This window comes from Neoarius graeffei, chromosome 21 (genome assembly GCF_027579695.1).
Source record: "Neoarius graeffei isolate fNeoGra1 chromosome 21, fNeoGra1.pri, whole genome shotgun sequence".
Lineage (NCBI taxonomy): Eukaryota > Metazoa > Chordata > Actinopteri > Siluriformes > Ariidae > Neoarius > Neoarius graeffei.
In genome coordinates, this window is record NC_083589.1 from 28924473 (window position 1) to 28947416 (window position 22944).

Below are 22944 nucleotides of genomic sequence, written 5' to 3' on the forward strand. Positions count from 1 at the left end.
CATGTGAAAGAACTGCTTCGAGTGGCAACGACGGAATACAAGCCAGATTTGAAGAGGATTGTTCAAGGCAAGGAATGGCAGAAGTCCCACTAAGCAACATGCATAGTAAGTGCACACAATATTGATTGCTGTAAATGACTGGCCTGTGGTATTAGTACTGACTGAAGGAGTAAATTTCTCTCATGTTGGTGTGTGACATTTACTATTAATCTGGCTGACTCAGACTAGAACTAGTTCGCGCTGCCTCTCGTTCTCGGTCGTTGGCGAATCAGCAGGATCTGTTCAGTAGCAGAAGGGCGTCCAACTTGCATTTTGATCTGTGCAGAGCAGCGCCACTTTACTTCTTTAAGGGCTATCTGAGCCCTATTATCAGAGCGTTGACACATGCCAGGTCTTTAGTTTACAATTTAGAGCTCTCACTCAGCAATACATTTCAGTTCACAGCGAACGAGCTCAGCAGTTCGCGAACGAACGAACGAACAGCCAGCAGCCAGCCTGCCTGCTGCCATACTGGGCTGGGCGCATAGCAACGGTTTCCATGACTGTGATAAACAATGAAGAACGTGGCTCTGGAGATCGCGGCATACTGTGTTCGTTTTTTTAATCTTAATGCAATTTGTAATAAAGTGGTTTGTTCTTTGTAATGAGCGTTGCTGTTGAATATGAGCAAAATGGGTGTTACTTAATGGGTTTGAACAACTGCATGAAACAGTCTGCAAGGAGGTCTCTTGCTCGAACAGCTGGAAAAGGTCTCGCTAGACGTGACGTCAATCGAATGTTCGTGCATAACAACCGTTTCCATGTCCATGACCAGGCCAAACAATGAATGATCATGAATGCAGCAGAGAGACATCGCAGGCTACTGTTCGCTGAATACGATGACTTGTAAAGTTGTTTATTCTCTGAAATGAGTGTTGCTGTTAAATAAGCAATTTTTTTTGCTTAATGGGTTTGAGAGAACAACTGCATAGCCGGCAGACCATGGCTCTACTAAAATAAATATAATAAATATAAAAACAGCTTTATTCTCATCTACATTTAATTAACTTTCAGAGCTTTGTTTATGTAGTCTTTTTCAGATAATGCTAGGATAATGTTTTTCTTCCATCTTTTTCTCAAGCACATTGTAATGTATGAAAATCTATTGTGGATGGCACCTCTGCTGCCTCTCGTTCACTCAAGATGAACTAAACTTCAGACGACAGCCATTGTTGTGCCGCTTTGGTGTGACGTCATCAAAATGAACGAGTGAACGAACTGAACGAACGAATTTCTTTGCTGAACTGACCGACATGAACGAACTGGCGGAAATGAATCGCCATGTCCCACCAATATGGCTGAGCAGAGGTGCGTGAGCGTGTGTGTGAGAGAGAGAGAGAGAGAGAGAGAGTGAGGGGGGGGGGGCGATGTTCATGTGCGGTCATGTGTATGGTGTGGCTTTTTTTTGGTAATGCCATGAGTCCCACTAAGCAGCATGCATAGTAAGTGCACACAATGTTCATTGTTAAAAATGACTGGCCTCAGCCTGTGGTCTTAGTACTGTAGGAGTAAATATGTTGGTGTGTGACATTTACTATTAATCTGGCTGAGCAGAGGGGTGGGTGTGTGTGTATGTGTGTGAGAGAGAGAGGAAGGGATGGGTGATGTTTGTGTGCCCATGTGTATGATGTGGCTCTTTGCGGTAATACAGTAAAAAATGTGGCTCTTGGTCTCCAACTGGTTGGCCACCCCTGTTCTAATGACACTTTTCACTGTGCTATGGGTTAGGGCAAATAGACTTTTGAAACTTTTTTAAAAGCTCTGAATGTGCATAATGGTGTCTTTAACTGTTATGTATTTTTTTTTATCCATTATCTGACTGGTACAAGTCATCACCCATCTGGCCCACTTGTGCTGAAAGCACTCTGATTTTCCTCATCATGATGAATGATTAAAAGGATGGTACATGTGTCCTACATATGTTTCTGGAGAATAAGAAAATGCTGGGTGTTAAAAAAACACAACAAAAAAACAAATATTATCTGTAGGTTGAAGCCAAATGATATGTTTATCTTTCTACATGTTCATATTACGGACAATATCTTTATAACTGCTGACCTTTTGGGACCCAAAGGTTATCGGTTCAATACCCTGGACCAGCAGATATGGCTGAAGTGCCCTTGATCAAGGCACCAAACCCCAACTGCTCCCCAGGCTGCTCTGGGTATGTTGTACATCGCTCTGGATAAGAGCGTCTGCTAAATGCCATTAATGTAATGTAATGATGCCTTTTAACCTAATGTGTTTGGTGTTAATGGTGCTTTTTAGGTCATGGCAAAAAATGCTACTTTTCCAAAATAAACCACAAGAGCTCACCATATTCCACTTTGGGAAGAGGAAATCAGTCCCGACGTACTCAAAGAAATGAGCAAATCCCTCTTTGAGCCATACGTCTTCCCACCACACTGGGGTCACCAAGTCTCCAAACCACTGTACAACAGAAGAGCACAAATGATATTACAGACGCACACACACTTATCTGCTCAAATTCAACTTACTGTAATAAGAGGATTGTTTGTGTCCTTTTAATGTCATTGTAGGTGTAAAACAGAGAGGTGACAATGAAAGTATATCAGTCTAGCATACAGTATATAGTGTCTTACAGACTTCAGGATGGTACACTTCACACTACAGTGTGTCTCTAATATAATGCTTTATTAAGAGGTGAAACTCAGAGAAAGCATAGTTTCTAAGTTGCTCTGATTAAATATTGAATGCGAGGACCAGCCTGAACCGCAAATTGCTGCTGCAGTGTCCAATAATATTTAATGACATCCTGTTTGAACTGTATACCGGTACATATAGCTTGATGTCTTGGAAACCATGATATTAGGTTGAACAGTTAACATACTAGCATGAGTTTCAACTCTAGAGTGACACTTTTTTTTTTTTACAGTGCTCAGCATAAATTAGTACACCCCCTTTGAAAAGTAACATTTTAAACAATATCTCAATGAACACAAACAATTTCCAAAATGTTGACAAGACAAAGTTTAATTTAACATCTGTTTAACTTATAACATGAAAGTAAGGTTAATAATATAACTTAGATTGCACATTTTTTCAGTTTTACTCAAATTAGGGTGGTGCAAAAATGAGTACACCCCACAACAAAAACTACTACATCTAGTACTTTGTATGGCCTCCATGATTTTTAATGACAGCACCAAGTCTTCTAGGCATGGAATGAACAAGTTGGTGACATTTTGCAACATCAATCTTTTTCCATTCTTCAACAATGACCTCTTTTAGTGACTGGATGCTGGAGAATTTAGAGTAGCCAGTTAACCTAACCACGTCTTTGGACGGTGGGGGAAACCAGAGCACCCGGAGAAAACCCACACTGACATGGGGAGAACACAAACTCCACACAGAAAGGCCCCCATCGGCCATGAGGGTTGAACCTGGAACCTTCTCACTGTGAGGCGACACTGCTAACCACTGCACCATTATGCCACCCAAGATGCCATTATTTCATGAATTTTTTCTTTAGAAATTAGAATGTACAGGATAATGTAACACCAGCTTTTTATGATATTTCCCATCTGCTAAAACCACTGGCGAACCGTTACTATTAGAGTTGGGACTTCAGCTCAGCCAAAACTGAACCAGACACCAAAAGAGCAACAGGGCAAATGATTTTGCAAGGGATTAGTGGCAGGCTGCCAGGTCGCTTTGTTGTGTGTAGTTGTCAGTGTTGATTTTAAAAGTAACTAAATAAATTACACAGGGAAATGAATACTTAAGTCTGAGTGAAAAATACTGTGGTGAGTGTGACTGGAAGAAGAGTCTGGAGACAGAAATCTTAGGCCCTGTCCACACGGCAACAGATTCAGGTGAATCCGATAAAATTGTTTATCGTTTCGGCCTGGCGTCCACACGGCACCGGCATTTTGGGTGCCCCAAAATGAAATCTTTTGAGAACGGGTTCCAGAGTGGAAAGATCTGGCAACGGTGCCGTTGTGAAGTCGTCTGGATGAGTAGAACGGATTTGTTTACGATGACGTCACAACCACATGTGCTTCACGCCGGGTAGAAGTGTAATGAACTCGATGCGAATTGTCAACAAATCCTATAACTTGGTTCATGAAACGCGCTTACAAAATATTTTAACTGTGAATATTTATTGTGTAATGGTGCAAAGTGAGAGACAGAGCGAGAGAGAGAGAGAGAGAGAATAGCCCTTAGGGCAGAGTCAATCCCGCCAGCAAAAATAGGGAAAAAAAAAAAAGGAGTGATCTCACCTCTTCAGATGTTGGTTTAAGTCCTACAATACATTCCTCAAAAAGGGCGTAGAAGAACAAATTAATCCATCAACGTGTAGCATTCAATTTATTCCGGACCATTAAAGGCGCCGCCTTCCGCATAGAATCATGCGTCATCCTTGCCGCCATATTGGATGGGTCAAAGCGGAGAATAAAGATGCCTCATTCATGTGCTGCGTTTAACTGTACCAACAGGTTTGCCGTCCAAACGAGATCACATGGGATTACCTTTCACAGGTGAGACTGGAAAAATACTTTTCATTGTATTTGGTCATTATAATGTAATTTTACAAACAGATTTTTCTGACTTTGTGGCTAATATGAAGTCTCGCGCATAATAGTTTATGCACATGCGTCCTTACTTCTATTGTTCTGGTGTCTCCGAAGGGACCATCTTACAGCGCCCCTAGAGGTGTGGCATGTGTATTGCATCGTTTTCAGCAAGCGTTGCGTTGCCATATGTACCTGATATTTTACTGATCCGTTGCCCATATGGAAGTGATATTTTTTTTAATAACATCTCGTTGCCGTTGTCATGTGGATGTAGCCTTAGTTTCTCGGTCGTTAGCCTGTGTTACTTGCTCTTGATAGCACTGGCTTGACCGCTTTATTAGCATTCGCTAACACTACTGATGAACACTACACCAGCTGAAAGGAGACTTCACTGCTGCACTGATGACGCCGACTTGCGGTTAAGCTCATGTTGGCCTTCGAGAACACCTAGGGTGATAAATTTTTGGTCCCTCTCACTATAAATCAAAATCTGATTGGTTAATTCATCTGTCACTTCCTACATAAACATACACTGCCATGGCCTTCAGTCCTGGCAATGAAGTCCTAACCAATGAGTGAGCCAGTTCTAAACTCTTCTCAGCCTAGAGGCAACAAACAAAAAATCTCATTGGATAACTCTATTTTAATGTTTTCAGGACAGTAACCCTTTCATTTCCAAAGCAAATTTGATAGAAAATGAGGCCAAATTAGAATTAGAAGAGAATAATTATCATGAAATTATGAAAGAACTTAAAGAATGAACGAAATTAAATATAACATTTGAAATATTAATATGCTTGGGCCTTCTCTGAAGGCCTAGAAGGCCCTGATGGTTCCCCTCTGGTGAAAACATTCTATCCCCATATAAAATATGATATTTGGTTATTATGACCTGGGTGGTGCAAAATCTTGCATCTTGTTTTAAAGCAAAATACAAAAATAAGCTCTTCTTTATTTGAACTGCTGCAATGGTACAAAAATGTATATTTTCTACAAAATTTTCTATTTTCTCCATTATATTGATGTGAGTCTGTACACATGCTCTCAACCAAACTGGATTTGTAGACAGAAGGTCTTCCGTGGATCACTCCATCTCAATGGGGAAGCCATGACCTAATGGTTAGAGATGCAACTTTGGAACTAAAAGGTTGCTGGTTCAATTTCCTGGACCAGCAGGACTGGCTGAAGTGCCCTTGAGCAAGGCACCTAACCTCCAACTGCTCAAGCAAGAGGGATGGTGTACGTTATGTCTGGTTACCCAAAGAAAAATTGACAATGTGATGGTGCCTGGCCAAAACTAAACTCCATCTCAATAGTATCATGTGTCTAAATGATCCTTTATATTAGAATGTATAGCTTTTATTGAGTATTGATGATGAAAAAATAAAAGCTCACTTATTTTGAAGTGAGAGAAATTTTCACACTGCACAAGAGCTTGTTTAAGGCCCTGTCCACACAGCAACGGATTCAGGTGAATCTGATAAAATTGTTTATTGTTTCGGCCTGGCGTCCACACGGCACCGGCGTTTTGGGTGCCCCAAAACGAAATCTTTTGAGAACGGGTTCCAGAGTGGAAAGATCTGGCAACGGCGCCGTTGCGAAGTCGTCTGGATGAGTAGAACGGATTTGTTTACAATGACGTCACAACCACATGACTGTCAGTGCTTCACGCCGGGTAGAAGTGTAACGAACTCGATGCGAGTTGTCAACAAATTGATGGTTACGTATGTAACCGCGGTTCTATGAATTTCGGATGACCACCAGAGGCGGTGCTTTAAGCACCCGGATGTCCATCACATGCGCATGCAGTTTGAGTGTGTATACCAACAAGGTCGCTTGCGACAGGGGGTGATGTATGTCACTGCACCGGTACTTAAGGTGCATTCACCCCGGAAGCGTTCTCTTGGCAGTCTTCTCATCAGCCTTCCAAGTGACGGCCAAGCTCTGGCGGTCATCCGAAATTCATAGAACCGCGGTTACATACGTAACCATCGTTCTATTTCATTTCTCCTGACCGCCAGAGGCGGTTCTTTAAGCACCCGGATGACTAATACCAACAGGGTCACGAGGAAGACCTATTTACCCTATGAATGGCTGAAAAGGGTGGCTGTGGCCAGTGGATTGTGCATAGCCACATTAGCCCTATAAAACCTTGCAAACGTGCAAGTTGAGACCCATGAGGCAGCGGCGCAGATATCAGAGAGTGGAACTCCACGTAGAGCCGCCCATGATGCAGCCACATTCCGAGTGGAGTGGCCTCGGATGTGGGGAGGGACCGGGAGGCTGCTGCTAATGGCCTCCACGGTCCAGTTCGACAGTCTGTTTGGACAGCGCGTGGCCGCGCCTATGTCCAGTGTGGCCCACAAACAGTGCATCCGACTGCTGAAATGCAGCAGTCGCTTCAATGTATGCCCTCAGTGCTTGAACTGGGCAAAGAAGGATGTGACCTTGGCCCTGCTCATTCTCCTCAGGTGGTGGTCTGAAGGCTTCCAGGCTGAGGGGCTGATTGGTGTATGAAGAGGAGGAGAAGTTCTTGGGCATAAATGAAGGATTAAGCCACAATGTTACACCCCTGCCATCGGGCTCCATTGTAAGCACTCCCGGCCGATAGACAGGGCGTGTAGTTCACCCACTCTCTTAGCATTCCTTTTAGCCATGACGTCGGCTGTCTTTAAAGATAGCCACTTGAGCTCCGTCCCCTGTAGGGGCTCAAATGGAGGTTTACACAGTGCACTTAAAACCAGAGGCAAGTCCCAAGCTGGTCTTGGACTGCGTTGAGGGGGTCTTATGCGCTGAGCACCTTTAAGAAAGTGGCTCACCCGTGTGTGGGATCCCACAGTCAGCCCGTCTACCCTGTTGTGCATTGCGGATATAGCCGCTACATACACCTTGATGGTGGAGGGTGCAAGGCCCTCGTCCAGATGAGACTGTAAAAAGCTGAGAATCCCCGGTATCGGGCAACATGCCGGTTCCTGATGGCGTGCTTGGCACCAACTTACAAAGAGCTTCCACCTATTGGCATAGAGGGCATTGGTGGAAGGTGCGCGGGAACACTGGATGGTCCGCACAACGGTCGACTCACATTCTGCTAGCAGTGGGTCAGGCCCTTCAGAGGCCACACCCTCAGCTGCAACCGTACTGGGTTCGGATGCCAAATTTGACCTTCCATCTGTGAGAGGAGGTCCATCCGTGCAGGGAGACACCAAGGCTCCTTGTGCAGCAACCCGTACAGGGTAGGGAACCAGACTCTCCCCGGCCAATAGGGGGCTATCAACAGCACCCTGTGACCCTCCTCGAGGATCCTCTCGAGAGTGGGCAGAATTAGCGGGAGTGGTGGGAAAGCATATAGGAGCTGCTGTGGCCACTCGTGTGCCAGTGCGTCTTGGCCCAAGGGGCTTGACATTTCTTTCAGTGTAAACCACAGGGGACAATGTGTCATGGCCTGGGAGGCAAAAAGGTCCACCTTTGTCCTGCCGTATTGCAGCCAAATACTCTGCACCACTTCCGAGTGCAGCTTCCACTTCCCCGGATCGGGGTTCTGTTGTGACAGAAGATCCGCAGCAGTGTTCCTCACTCCTGGTGAATGCATTGCCCTCAGGCTCACCAGACGAGGGTAAGCCCATGTCAGTAGGTGCTGAGTGAGCTTTCAGGGAAGGTAGTGACCTGGTGCTGCCCTGATGGTTTATATGATAGACCACAGATGTATTGTCGGTCTTTATAAGGACATGCCGACCCGCTAAAACCGGACGGAAATGTTTCAGGGCGAGGAAAATGGCCCGCAGCTCTAACACACTGATGTGTTGTCCCTGCTGTTGTGGGGCCCATACGCCCCGGGCAGTCCTGCACTGCCACACTGTGCCCCAGCTGATCAGTGATGCATCAGTGGTGACTACTTCTCTGCGAGAGGGTATGGACGTAGACATGAGGAGCAACTGGCCGTGATTCTGACTGGCCTGTGCCTGTGATGTTGTGGATGTAACCCAAGGCTGTTCATCCAGATTTGTAGAGGCCTGAGTGTGAGGAGGCCCAATGGAACTACCGATGAGGCCGCGGTGAGTATACCTAGTAGTGTCTGGAAAGACCTGAAGGTCAGGGTTCGTCCCTTCCTGAAGCAATGTAACCGTCGGACAATATCGCTCACCCGTCGCTAAGACAGGGTTGCCTTCAACAGCTGAGAATCCAGCTGAAGGCCAAAAAAAAAAAACAGTCTTCTGGCTGGGTGTAAGGGAGCTCTTGGCGTGGTTCACCCTGAGCCCAAGTTTGGTGATGTGAGAAACCAGCACGGCTGGGTCGCTGAGCGCGTCTACCCTTGACTGAGAACCAATCAACCAGTCATCCAGGTAGGGGGAGGATACGCATTCCCCTGCTCTGAAGTAGGGACAGTACTGCCGCGATGAATCTCAAAGATTCTGGGAAGTATGCATCCTTCAGATCGATGGTTGTGAACCAATCGTCCCGTCTGATGCTGTTTAAGTCATCGGATGTGCGCAGCATACGGAATTTGAAGACCTTGAGATGGTCATTCAAATGTCTCAGATCCAGTATGGGGCGAAGCCCACCCCCCTTTTTTTTTGGGGGGGGATGATGAAATAGGTGGAATAAAACCCACTGTTTTGTGAAGGTGAATCTAATGGCTCGATGGCCCCCTTTTCCAGGAGGGTCAAGACCTCCTGGCGTACTGCCAGAATCTCGGCAGTCAGCATCTGAATTGTATGCTGTAACCCTGAGAGAGGGTGGATATAACCCAGGGGTCTGATGTTACCACTTCCCAGTAGGCAAGTTGTTGACTGGTGAAGTGTCCGACCGCCGGAGTGGAGTAGTCAACGTCTGCCTCCACGCCCCCTACTGGGGGGGGGGAGGAGGAATTGTACCCCGATGTGCCTGTGCGGCGGCACCAAAGAGCTGTCCCGGAATCACTGGGAGAGTGCGGAGGGCCCTCCTGCAGGGATCTGAGAGTGGTGACTGAGCCAACCATACCTGACGCCTGGCGAGAGTTAAAGACGACATTAGTCTGCCCAGCTCCCTGGACATGAAAGCAAATGCCTGCAGTGAGGCCTCGCTTAGGCTTTGCAGTGATGGGTCTGCTCCAGAAGACTGAAGAGCCTGAGACTGGGCCAGGATCAGGTGAGATAACGAATTGCCTATGCGTGCAGCCCGTGCTGCAGCGTCATAGCTCTTCCTGATGAAGTCATCGGTCACACGACACTGTGGCCGTGGACAGCAAGCGTCGGGTCTCAACGCCTCCATGCTGACCAGACCCTGACTGGACGCATCCTGTATCTCTACAGCTCCTCAATAAAGGGGGCTGAAGGTGGAACAGTGAAAACAGCAGAGGGGGAGTCTAAAAAAGGCACTCTGCATCCGTACTTCAGATGGTGCCGTGTCCAACCCCAGGCGCCATTTTTATCGCGGGCTTGGCCATAGTGGAAAGCACGTCCTCCTCTTGAAGCTCTGCGGCCGGGGACAGCACCGGAGGCTGTGGCTCAGGAGGAGTAAATGAAGCAGCAGAGGCGAGAGCATCAGCAGGCTGTGCTTCAGGCGGTTGTAGGTTATAGAGCAAAGCCTTAATCTCAGCAAGCTCTGAAGGACCACAATGGAAAAAAGTATTTTTACTTTTGTGTTATCCTCCGTAATATTTATATTATGTTTTCATGTTATGTTTTTATTGCGAAATAAATCAATACAATACAAAAAGAGCCAAGGTGCCCACTTGTTGCACCAAGGGGTCCACCTTCTGGTACTTGGGCCTACAGGGAGCCTCCCGTGACGGCTGCTTAGGGCGCTTCCTAGACTTAGGAGGCAGAGCGTAGTCGCTCGGTGCTGGGGGCAGTTGAGAGCCCAAACTGCTTTCCAGCTGAGCAAGCCTAGCAGTGCGTCAAGCAAACAAAACGAAATATCCGCGGCGGAGTCAGGCGAACATACTCACCCAACCGCGTTCAGGTAATCAGCAATCAAAGCTGAAATAAACAAGCTACAAGGCGAGAAAATACCCGTGTGCTCGCGGTGAAACTGAAACTTATAATTAGAGGTTGCTGGCTGCCGAAGTCCGAGTGGACTCACTCATAACCGGTTTAGTTGAAAATACTTTACTTACCTTAAAGCTTTGAGACAATCAGCACATAAACATGACCGCTGTTTATTCTACTTACCTAAATATGGATTAGGTGACGGTAAACAAGCAGTGTCGAAGTACCAATACAGAGCCAAGCAACCAAATGAAATATTCGCGAGTCGGGAGCGAACATGCTCACCCAGCCGCGTTTAGGTAATCAGCAATCAGCTGAAGTAAACACGCTACAGTGCGAATCAGAAGCGCACACAAGCACTAATTAAGTATCATACTTGCAACAAAACGATACTTATTAGATCGCTACAAGGCAAGAGAACACCCCTATGATCGCAGTGAAACTGAAACTTAAGTTAGAAGTTGCTATCTGCCGAAGTCAGAGCAAACTCACTCAGCTAACAGCTGAAGTAAACAAGCTGCAGTGCGAATCAGAAGCGCACACAAGCACCAAATAAGTGTCATACTTGCAACAAAACGTTACTTATTACATCGCTACAAGGCGAGAAAACACCCCTATGATCACAGTGAAACTGAAATTTATAATTAGAAGTTGCTAGTTGCCGAAGTCAGAGCGAACTTCACTCAGCAATCAGCTGAAGTAAACAAGCTACAGTGCGAATCAGAAACGCACACAAGCACCAAATAAGTGTCATACTTGCAACAAAATGATACTTATTAGATCGCTACAAGGCGAGAAAACACCCCTATGATCGCGTTAAAACTGAAATTTATAATTGGAAGTTGCTAGCTGCCAAAGTCAGCGAACTTACTCATAAACGGTTTCTTACCTTAAGCAAATGGCAAATCGCAGTCTTTAAGAGGGCGAAAAAAACGCAGCTCCAACCCGTTAAGGGTTTGCAAGACTCCAGCGATTGCTCTTAGAAAATAGTACTACTCAAATAATCTGCTCTGCACGAGAAGATGCAAGAGAACGCTTCCGGGGTGAACGCACCTTAAGTACCGGTGCAGTGACATACGTCATCCCCTGTTGCAAGCGACCTTATTGGTATACACACTCGAACTGCATGCGCATGTGATGGACATCCGGGTGCTTAAAGCACCGCCTCTGGCGGTCAGGAGAAATGAAATAGAACCTATAACTTGGTTCATGAAACGCGCTTACAAAATATTTTCACTGTGAATATTTATTGTGTAATGGTGCAAAGTGAGAGAGAGAGAGAGAGAGAGAGAGAGAGAGAGAGAGAGAGACTCTGCCCTTAGGGCAGAGTCAATCCCGCCAGCAAAAATAGGGAAAAAAAGGAGCGATCTCACCTCTTCAGATGTTGGTTTAAGTCCTACAATACATTCCTCAAAAAGAGCATAGAAGAACAAATTAATCCATCAACGTGTAGCATTCAAATTATTCCGGACCATTAAAGACGCTGCCTTCCGCGTAGAATCATACGTCATCCTCGCCGCCATATTGGATGGGGCAAAGCGGAGAATAAAGATGCCTCATTCATGTGCTGCGTTTAACTGTACCAACAGGTTTACCGTCCAAACGAGATCACATGGGATTACCTTTCACAGGTGAGACTGGAAAAATACTTTTCATTGTATTTGGTCATTATAACGTAACTTTACGAACAGATTTTCCTGACTTTGTGGCTAATATGAAGTCTCGTGCATAATAGTTTATGCGCATGCGTCCTTACTTCTTCTATTGTCCTGGTGTCTCCGATGGGACCGTCTTACAGCGCACGTAGAGGTGTGGCATGTGTATTGCATCGTTTTCAGCAAGCGTTGCGTTGCCATATGTACCTGATATTTTACTGATCCGTTGCCCATGTGGACGCGATATTTTTTTTTAATAACATCTCGTTGCCGTTGTCGTGTGGATGTAGCCTAAGTTTTGTTTTGGAAGTAAATTATAAATTGCTCAGTCTGGAGATTGGCCTCTTGTGGCAAAATGTCTCCCCCTTACCCCCAAATACACATACAGTTCTCTCTGAGCCAGGGTTCTTTTGTCATGCAAAAGAATTCCAAATATCCTTTCAGGAACAGGCATCTATTCGACAGCCACAGCTTAAAAATGCTGCTACTTTCATGTTAGTTTGTATTGCAACTGAATAGACAGTTATCTCAATCTCAGAGGCCTGCTTCTACTTTGACAGACTTTGTGCACCCAGAATAGCTTGTGATGGTTTATACACTACCGTTCAAAAGTTTGGGGTCACCCAGACAATTTTGTGTTTTCCATGAAAAGTCACACTTTTATTTACCACCATAAGTTGTAAAATGAATAGAAAATTTAGTCAAGACATTTTTCTGGCCATTTTGAGCATTTCATCGACCCCACAAATGTGATGCTTCAGAAACTCAATCTGCTCAAAGGAAGGTCAGTTTTATAGCTTCTCTAAAGAGCTAAACTGTTTTCAGCTGTGCTAACATGATTGTACAAAGGGTTTTCTAATCATCCATTAGCCTTCTGAGGCAATGAGCAAACACATTGTACCATTAGAACACTGGAGTGAGAGTTGCTGGAAATGGGCCTCTATACACCTATGGAGATATTGCACCAAAAACCAGACATTTAGTAGAATTTAGCTAGAATAGTCATTTACCACATTAGCAATGTATAGAGTGTATTTCTGATTAGTTTAAAGTGATCTTCATTGAAAAGAACAGTGCTTTTCTTTCAAAAATAAGGAAATTTCAAAGTGACCCCAAACTTTTGAACGGTAGTGTACTGTATGTGTTGGGCTATTTAAGGACTGTGCTGATACAAAGGCGATGTGAAGTATATGCTACATCTAGTGTGCATTACCAAGCCTTTCTTCCCATGTTCGTGGTTTCCTGATTACTAGGGCTGTAATGATATGCAAATCGAAATCGCGATACGCAGAGCCACGATCCGTATCGTGATACAAGAAGGCAGAATTGCGGTACACCCTTTCAAACTTCTCCTCAGCCCAAAAACAGAGGCGCTTCCAAACTTCAATTTATGAATACTTTACTTTTTATTTAAATTACATTTTAAACTTACTTAAATTACTTTTATTTTTTTATATCTATTAGTAAGTCGTTTTTTCGCCGACCTGCGACAATCTTCTGCGAGTCACGCAACGTCCACACTCGCCACTGGCAGAGCATTCATTTCTTTTAAGCGGTCGCCATTCTGGTTGCGACGCGGGGAGTGAATCTGTAAACAAGCAGCTCATTGGCTGGCTAGGTGTGCCACAAGCCAATCACAATCACTTGACCGGAAAGGCATGCAGTGTTGCCAGATTGGGCAGGTTTAGGTGCTTTTTGGCTGGTTTTGAACATATTTTGGGGTGGAAAACGTTAGCAATATCTGGCAACACTGAAGGCATGTCTGCTTGGGCGGAAGCCTTCTGCGGCAGTTACATTTTGACACGCGAGCAATGTTTCACCATAAAAATTCCGTAATTTCCATCTGTTTTCCGCGATCACAGAAAATCATTGGCCCTATGAGAGTGAGACAGTGAGAGAGCCACCCCCCCAAAAAAAATCTTAACGGATTTACACGATTTGGAAAAATGACTTTTTCAGAACCGAAAAAACCAGAGCTTCCGGCTCAACAGTATTATTTTGAGAAATAAAACAATCTTTGGATATACATTTGTTCATTTTTGCATACATATTACTCATTCTCTGCAGTGGTCTGAATTATTTGTTATTAAATAGTTAATGTGAGTAAGTAAATGTTAATAAGTCAAATTTACTACTTTAAAAAAACATTTTTTAAAAAATCGTGGGCGTATCGAATCGTGGGTCAAAAATCGCGATACGAATCGAATCGTGAGTTGGGTGTATTGTTACAGCCCTACTGATTACTATTCCCATTTCTAGTTCTCGTTCTCATTTTGTCTCCGACATACTGTTTATGCTTCGACCAACCCTTTGCCTGTATTCTCATTTATGACCTTCCCTGCCGATTTTGGATTGTTTGCCTTTTGTTTGTGTGTGTGTGTGTATATGTGTGTATATATATATTGTGGCAGCGGGGGCGTGGTCTAGCATCGGTCTGTGACAGGAGGGCGGAGTCGGGGAAGTTAAGTGGCAGAATCATTACACCTGTTGTTAATTGATGTGTTTGTGTGTCTTCCCAGTGACCGCGCCCTTCTTAAGGAGAGAGAGTGAGAGCAGAGGGAGTCTCTCCACAGCAGACAGCTGATGGGTGTGCATGTGTCTGTGTGTGTATTTACAGCTGAAAAGCTGAATAAAGAGAGTTTTTGTATTCTCAGTTCTGTCCTGCCGTCCTTCTGTGCTCCACCCATTTACACGAACTGCCACAGTAGTGCTGAAACCCAGGAAAATGAGCACAGAAGACAACAGCCCCATGGAGTCCTCCACCTTCGCCGACCTGATCCACGCCCTCGCCACGGCCCAACAGAGCCAGCACCAGGGGCTGCTCGCCCTCCGAAAGGAGCAAGAACAACGGTTCGAGGCCCTGGTGCTGGCGCAACAGGAAGATCGTTGGGCGTTCCGGCACCTCCTCGCGTCGGCGGGGTCCACCAACTCCACCGCCGCGGGCCCTTCCGCCCTCACTCTCACGAAGATGGGCCCGCAGGACGACCCCGAGGCATTCTTCACGCTCTTTGAGCAGGTAGCAGAGACCTCGGGGTGGCCGGTGGAACAGTGCACGGCGCGCCTCCTCCCCCTGCTAACGGGAGAGGCGCAGCTGGCCGCGCTACAGCTCCCCGCCGACCGCCGGCTGGCCTACGCGGACCTTCGCCGGGCCGTCCTCCAGCGGGTGGGACGCACCCCGGAGCAACATCACCAGCGTTTCCGCACTCTGCGCTTGGAGGAAGTCGGCCGGCCGTTCGCGTTTGGCCAGCAACTCCGGGACGCCTGCTGGCAGTGGTTGAGGGCCGACAGCTGCGACGCCGAGGGACTCATCGACCAGGTGGTACTGGAACAGTTCGTCGCGCGTCTACCAGCGGGAACCACAGAGTGGGTCCAGTGCCACCGCCCGGCGTCGCTGGATCAGGCAATCGAGCGGAGGATCATCTGGCGGCTGTCCCGACGGCAGGACAGCAGACGACCTCTTCTCTTCTCTCCTCTCTCTCTCTCTCCCCTCCTCCTGTGTCTTCTCCTCGCCCCATTCCCCCACCACGGAGATGGGGGCCGGCGCCACCTCAGCCGGCCCGCCGCACCCGCGGTGCCCTTCTGTGTCTCCCTTCTGTGTCTGTCTCTCCCTCCCCTCAGGTGAGTGAGCCCCAGAGCACTAGTGCAGAGAGGAAGCCCGGGCCAGTTTGCTGGCGCTGCGGGGAACCGGGCCACCTCCAACAGCAGTGCTCGATAATGGAGGTGGGCGCGGTGGTTCGGATCCCCAACGCGCCAGGAGCTGCCCTCGATCGGGCCGGAGCGTATTGCATACCGGTGAGTATCCAAGGGGATACATATCAGGCGTTGGTGGATTCAGGCTGTAATCAGACCTCAATCCACCAAAACCTGGTGCAAGACGAGGCATTGGGGGGAGCACAATTGGTGAAGGTGTTGTGTGCATGGGGATGTTCACAACTACCCTTTAGTGTCGGTCCACATTATTTTCAGAGGGGAAAAATTTATAGTGAAGGCAGCGGTTAATCCTCGCCTTACCCACTCTTTAATTTTGGGGACTGATTGGCCGGGATTTCGGGGTTTAATGACACACTTAGTCAAGAGTGGGTCCTGCCATTTGACAGGGGGAGGTCCCAGTGTCGCTTTGGCGGGAGCAGCTGTCACAGAGCCGTCTACGTCATCTCCGCGCCAGAGTGAGGAGCCGCCGGCTCCTCCTCTCTCTATTGGGGAATCCCTCGCGGATTTCCCATTAGAGCAATCGCGAGACGAGACTCTGCGGCATGCTTTTGACCAAGTGAGAGTAATCGATGGTCAAACGCTCCAACCGAACGCCACCCCGTCCTTCCCCTACTTCGCGATTATGAAGGATAGATTATACCGAGTGACGCAGGACACTCAAACTAAAGAGCGAGTCACGCAGCTTTTAATTCCGAAGAGCCGCCGGGAATTGGTATTCCAGGCGGCCCACTTTAATCCCATGTCTGGACACTTAGGGCAGGATAAAACACTAGCCCAAATAATGGCCCGATTCTACTGGCCGGGGATTCGCGACGATATCCGTAGGTGGTGTACGGCATGCCGCGAATGCCAGTTAGTAAATCCAGCGGCCATTCCAAAAGCGCCTTTGCGCCCTCTACCGTTAATCGAGACCCCATTCGAAAGAATTGGCATGGATCTCGTCGGGCCATTAGATCGGTCAACACGAGGGTACCGCTTTATATTAGTTCTGGTGGACTATGCAACGCGATACCCGGAAGCAGTGCCTCTTCGCAATATCTCAGCACGCAGTATTGCGGAGGCACTCTTCCGCGTCATCTCCCGAGTTGGAATCCCGAAAGAGATTCTGACTGACCAAGGCACCTCGTTTATGTCACGAACACTGAAGGAACTGTATGGGTTATTAGGTATTAAGCCGATCCGCACCAGCGTTTATCACCCACAAACGGACGGCTTAGTGGAATGGTTTAATCGCACCCTTAAAAACATAATTAAGAAATTTGTAAGTGAGGACGTGCGTAACTGGGATAAATGGCTCGAACCCTTGCTCTTTGCAGTGCGAGAAGTCCCCCAAGCCTCCACGGGGTTCTCCCCGTTTGAATTATTATATGGGCGTAAGCCGCGCGGCATTTTAGATGTGCTGCGAGAAAATTGGGAGGAGGGACTTTCACCAAGCAAAAATGAAATTCAATATGTTATTGACCTGCGCGCAAAACTCCACACACTCACACAACTAACCCAGGAGAATTTGCGGCAGGCCCAAGAACGGCAAACCCGCCTGTACGACAAGGATACGCGCCTTAGAGAGTTTGCACCGGGAGAGAAAGTACTCGTACTCTTGCCCACATCGAGCTCTAAATTAGTCGCCAAGTGGCAAGGACCCTTTGAAGTCACACGGCGAGTCGGGGACGTCGACTATGAGGTGAAACGAACAGACAGGGGTGGGGCACTACAGATTTACCACCTCAACCTACTCAAACTCTGGAACGAGGAGGTCCCCGTGGCGTTGGTGTCGGTGGTTCCAGAGAAGGCGGAGCTGGGGCCGGAGGTTCAAAAAGGAACATTAGCATCACGTCCCTCTCCGGTCCCCTGTGGAGACCACCACTCCCCGACCCAACTCGCGGAGGTTGCCCAGTTGCAGACCAAGTTTTCGGACGTGTTCTCACCCCTGCCCGGCCGCACTAACCTCATAGAGCACCACATTGAGACGCCCCCGGGGGTGGCAGTGCGTAGCTGCCCTTACAGGTTACCCGAACACAAGAAAAAGGTGGTTCGGGAAGAACTCGAGGCCATGCTCGAAATGGGCATCGTCGAGGAGTCCCACAGTGACTGGAGCAGCCCGGTGGTCTTGGTACCCAAGGCTGACGGGTCGGTCCGGTTCTGTGTGGACTATAGAAAAGTCAACGCGGTGTCTAAATTCGATGCGTACCCAATGCCTCGTATTGATGAGTTGCTCGATCGGCTAGGCACGGCTTGTTTTTACTCGACACTGGATTTAACAAAGGGTTATTGGCAGATCCCCTTGACTCCATTATCCCGTGAAAAAACGGCCTTTTCCACACCGTTCGGCTTACACCAATTCGTCACACTTCCTTTTGGGCTGTTTGGGGCGCCTGCTACATTTCAGCAGCTGATGGACAGGGTCCTCCGCCCCCATGCCACCTATGCGGCCGCGTACTTGGATGATATCATTATTTATAGTAATGACTGGCCGCGGCACCTACAACACCCGAGGGCCGTCCTTAGGTCGCTGAGGCGGGCGGGTCTCACGGCCAAACCGAAGAAGTGTGCGATTGGGCGGGTGGAAGTACGGTATCTGGGCTTCCACTTGGGCAACGGGCAGGTGCGTCCCCAAATTAACAAGACTGCAGTGATTGCGGCCTGCCCGAGGCCCAAGACCAAAAAGGGGGTGAAACAGTTCCTGGGGCTGGCTGGCTATTATCGTAGGTTTATACCTAATTATTCGGACGTCACCAGCCCACTGACTGATCTGACTAAAAAGGGGGCACCAGATCCGGTCCAGTGGACGGAGCAATGCCAGCGGGCTTTTTCTAAGGTTAGCGGGGGCGTGGTCTAGCATCGGTCTGTGACAGGAGGGCGGAGTCGGGGAAGTTAAGTGGCAGAATCATTACACCTGTTGTTAATTGATGTGTTTGTGTGTCTTCCCAGTGACCGCGCCCTTCTTAAGGAGAGAGAGTGAGAGCAGAGGGAGTCTCTCCACAGCAGACAGCTGATGGGTGTGCGTGTGTCTGTGTGTGTATTTACAGCTGAAAAGCTGAATAAAGAGAGTTTTTGTATTCTCAGTTCTGTCCTGCCGTCCTTCTGTGCGCCACCCATTTACACGAACTGCCACATATATATATATATATATATATATATATATATATATATATATATATATATATATATATTGGGCGGCAGTTGAAGGCAGGGGCCTTGACGACCTGATCCCCGAACACAGCGGCTAGCTGTTGGGACACGGAATGTCACTTCGCTGGGGGGAAAAAAGCCTGAGCTTGTGCGGGAGGTTGAGAGGTACTGGCTAGAGATAGTTGGGCTCACCTCCATGCACAGCTTGGGCTCCAGAACCCAGCTCCTCGAGAGAGGCTGGACTCTCCACTTCTCTGGAGTCGCCCATGGTGAGCGGCGGCGGGCTGGTGTGGGCTTGCTTATAGCTCCCCAGCTCAGCCGGCATGTGTTGGAGTTTACCCCAGTGAACGAGAGGGTCGCCTCTCTGCACCTTTGGATCGGGGAGAAGGCTCTTGCTGTTGTTTGTGCCTACGGGCCAAATAGCAGTATAGAGTATCTGGCCTTCTTGGAGTCCCTGGGAGAGGTACTGAGAGGTGCTCAGACTGGGGACTCCATTGTTCTACTGGGGGACTTCAACGCTCACGTGGGCGATGACAGTGACACCTGGAGGGGCGTGATTGGGAGGAACGGCCTCCCTGATCTGAACCTGAGTGGTGTTTTGTTATTGGACTTCTATGTTAGTCATGGTTTGTCCATAACGAACATCATGTTTGAGCATAGGGGTGTCCATAAGTAAACGTGGCACCAGGACACCTTAGGTCGGAGGTCGATGATCGACTTTGTTGTTTCATCTGATCTCCGGCCCTATGTCTTGGACACTCGGGTGAAGAGAGGGGCTGAGCTGTCAACTGATCACCACCTGGTGGTGAGTTGGATCCACTGGTGGAGGAGGAAGCCGGACAGACCTGGCAGGTCCAAATGTATGGTGAGGGCCTGCTGGGAACGTCTGGCCGAGCACTCTGTCAGGGAGGTCTTTAACTCCCACCTCCGGGAGAGCTTCTCCCAGCTTCCCAAGGGAGGCGGGGGACATTGAGTCTGAGTGGACCATGTTCTCTACCTCCATTGTAGACGTGGCTGTTCGGAGCTGTGGCTGCAAGGTCTCCGGTGCCTGTCGTGACGGCAATCCCCGAACCCGGTGGTGGACACCGGAAGTAAGGGATGCTGTCAAGCTGAAGAAGGAGTCCTATCAGGCCATGTTGGCCTCCAGGACTCCTGAGGCAGCTGATGGGTATCGGCAGGCCAGGTGTGCCGCAGCTCAGGCAGTTGTGGAGGCAAAAACTTGAAACTGGGAGGAGTTCGGTGAGGCCATGGAGGAGGACTATCGGGCGGCCTCGAAGAAATTCTGGCAAACCATCCAGCACCTCAGGAGGGGGAAGCAGTACTCTGCCAACACTGTTTACAGTGCGGGTGGGGAGCTGTTGACCTCGACTGGGGACATTGTCGGGCAGTGGAAGGAATACTTCAAGGATTTCCTCAATCCCACCATCATGTCTTCCATTGAGGAAGTGGAGGCTGATGACTCAGAGGTGGACTCGTCCATTACCCAAGCCGAAGTCACTGAGGTGGTTTGCAAGCTCCTCGGTGGCAAGGCACCAGGGGTGGATGAGATCCGCCCTGAGTATCTCAAGTCTCTGGATGTTGTGGGGCTGTCTTGGCTGACACACCTCTGCAACATTGCATGGTGGTCGGGGACAGTGCCTCTGGAGTGGCAGACTGGGGTGGTGGTCCCTCTTTTTAAGAAAGGGGACCGGAGAGTGTGCTCCAATTATAGGGGAATCACACTTCTCAGCCTCCCTGGGAAGGTGCATGTTGGACTCCGGCAGGGCTGCCCTTTATCACCGGTTCTGTTCATAATTTTTATGGACAGAATTTCTAGGCGCAGCCAGGGGCCAGAAGGAATCCTGTTTGGGAACCACAGGATTTCATCTCTGCTTTTTGCAGATGATGTTGTCCTGCTGGCTTCTTCAAACCAGGCCCTTCAGTGTGCACTGGGGTGGTTTGCAGTTGAGTGTGAAGTGGTTGGGATGAGAATCAGCACCTCCAAGTCCGAGGCCATGGTTCTTGACCGGAAAAGGGTGGCTTGCCCTCTCCAGGTTGGTGGAGAAGTCCTGCCTCAAGTGGAGGAGTTTAAGTATCTCGGGATCTTGTTCATGACTGAAGGAAGGATAACGCGTGAGATTGACAGGTGGATCGGTGCAGCCTCCGCAGTGATGTGGTCGCTTCACTGGTCTGTCATGGTGAAGAAGGAGCTGAGCCAAAAGGTGAAGCTCTCGATTTACCAGTCGATCTACATTCCGACTCTCACCTATGGTCATGAGCTTTGGGTAATGACCGAAAGAACAAGATCGCGGATACAAGCGGCCAAAATGAGTTTCCTTCACAGGGTGGCTGGGTGCTCCCTTAGAGATAGGGTGAGAAGAACAGTCACTTGGGAGGAGCTCGGAGTAGAGCCGCTGCTCCTCCACATCGAGAGGAATCAGCTGAGGTGGCTCAGGCATCTCTTTCGGATCCCTCCTGGACGCCTCCCTGGGGAGGTGTTCTAGGCATGTCCCCCCGGGAGGAGGCCCCAGGGAAGACCCAGGACACGCTGGAGGGCCTATGTCTCTCGACTGGCCTAGGAACGCCTTGGTGTTCTTCCCGAGGAGCTGGCTGAGGTGTCTGGGGAGAGGGAAGTTTGGGAAGATTCTTGAATACATTTCACCTCTCATCCAAAAGGCTTCTTCAGTTCTGTCTGACTAATAGGGAGTATCAGGTATTTATCCTGATCGGAACGGCCATCACTGAACAGAGGTGGGGGTCTAAGACATCATTTATCAGCCACCTACAATGCAGCACACTTCCCAGACAACTGAATGCACACCAAAACCCAGCTGTTTTCAGTGACTCACAGGAGGACAGAGAGAACCAGCAATCCATTGATCACCCCAACGACTCTCGAGGCCATTCACACCCAGCCCCCAGTGACCCACATCAACAGGATGACTCAACAACACCTTAGGATTGCTTTTCATGAGAGGATAAATACCTGAGACTCCCTATTAGTCAGACAGAACTGAAGAAGCCTTTCGGATGAGAGGTGAAACGTATTCAAGAATCTTCAAGCAAGTCCAGTTGCTCTCTTTTACCACCCACAGTTTACTATGACCTGGATGACTGAATATCTTCACAGACATGTTAGGCTAATTGATGGCTCTAAATTGACCATGAGCATGAATGGTTGTTTATGTGTTAGCCCTGCAATGACCTGGCGACTTGTCCAGGGTGTACCCTGCCTCTCACCCATAGTCAGCTGGGATAGGCTCCAGCTTGCCTGCAACCCTGTAGGACAGGATAAGTGTCTACAGATAATGGATGGGTGGATGGATGGATGGTTCTGACTGCAAAGTAAATTCTGGGAAAAATGTTCTTTGGCTATTGCTGTTGAAGTTTTGAGATGTTGCAATGCTGCACACAAGATGTATCCTATGTGTCACTGTTTTGCTGAGATAAAATGCATCCCATATTTTACAATTACGAAAATTGCTGAAGCAAGTGAGCAGCAATATCATGTGGGGTGTGTTTGACCTACTTTTAACCAAAACAAGTCGGCATGGCAAACATGGCAGCCTCCATTCTGCCACCAGCTAAAAGCCAGCAGAAAAGAAAAGAAAAGGAAAGCCTGCCTAGTGAGTGCACCTGCAAGATGGAGCAAGGTTACATGGCGTGTCACTTTTCTGAACAGATAACTAAATTATTCTAGCTAGTGCTTAGCTATCTTAGCCTGAAAATTCATGGACTCGACTCTATGGTAGTGAGTATGGAGTTATAGTGGCCTTTAACATGACATCATCATAAATGTGGTTTTCTTTATTCAGCCAAGCTTTGTGTTTGACAACGACCAGCACAAGTGTATGCGAGTGATTGTAAGCCCAATTCAGTACATCTACAGATAAACTTGTAGAAGTTACATCTAATAAGAACAATGCC

The 22944-nt window shown here is 48.1% G+C and overlaps 1 protein-coding gene across 2 annotated transcripts in view; it reads right to left on the bottom strand.

The window, feature by feature from the left end:
* Nucleotides 1-22944, bottom strand: part of LOC132869647 (thyrotropin-releasing hormone-degrading ectoenzyme-like) — a 520051-nt gene that overhangs the window by 220517 nt on the left and 276590 nt on the right. For both annotated transcript variants that reach the window (XM_060902939.1, XM_060902940.1), the window contains one exon: nt 2356-2469. In XM_060902939.1, coding sequence (XP_060758922.1) covers nt 2356-2469 — 114 coding nt within the window. The remainder of the gene's footprint in view (nt 1-2355; nt 2470-22944) is intronic.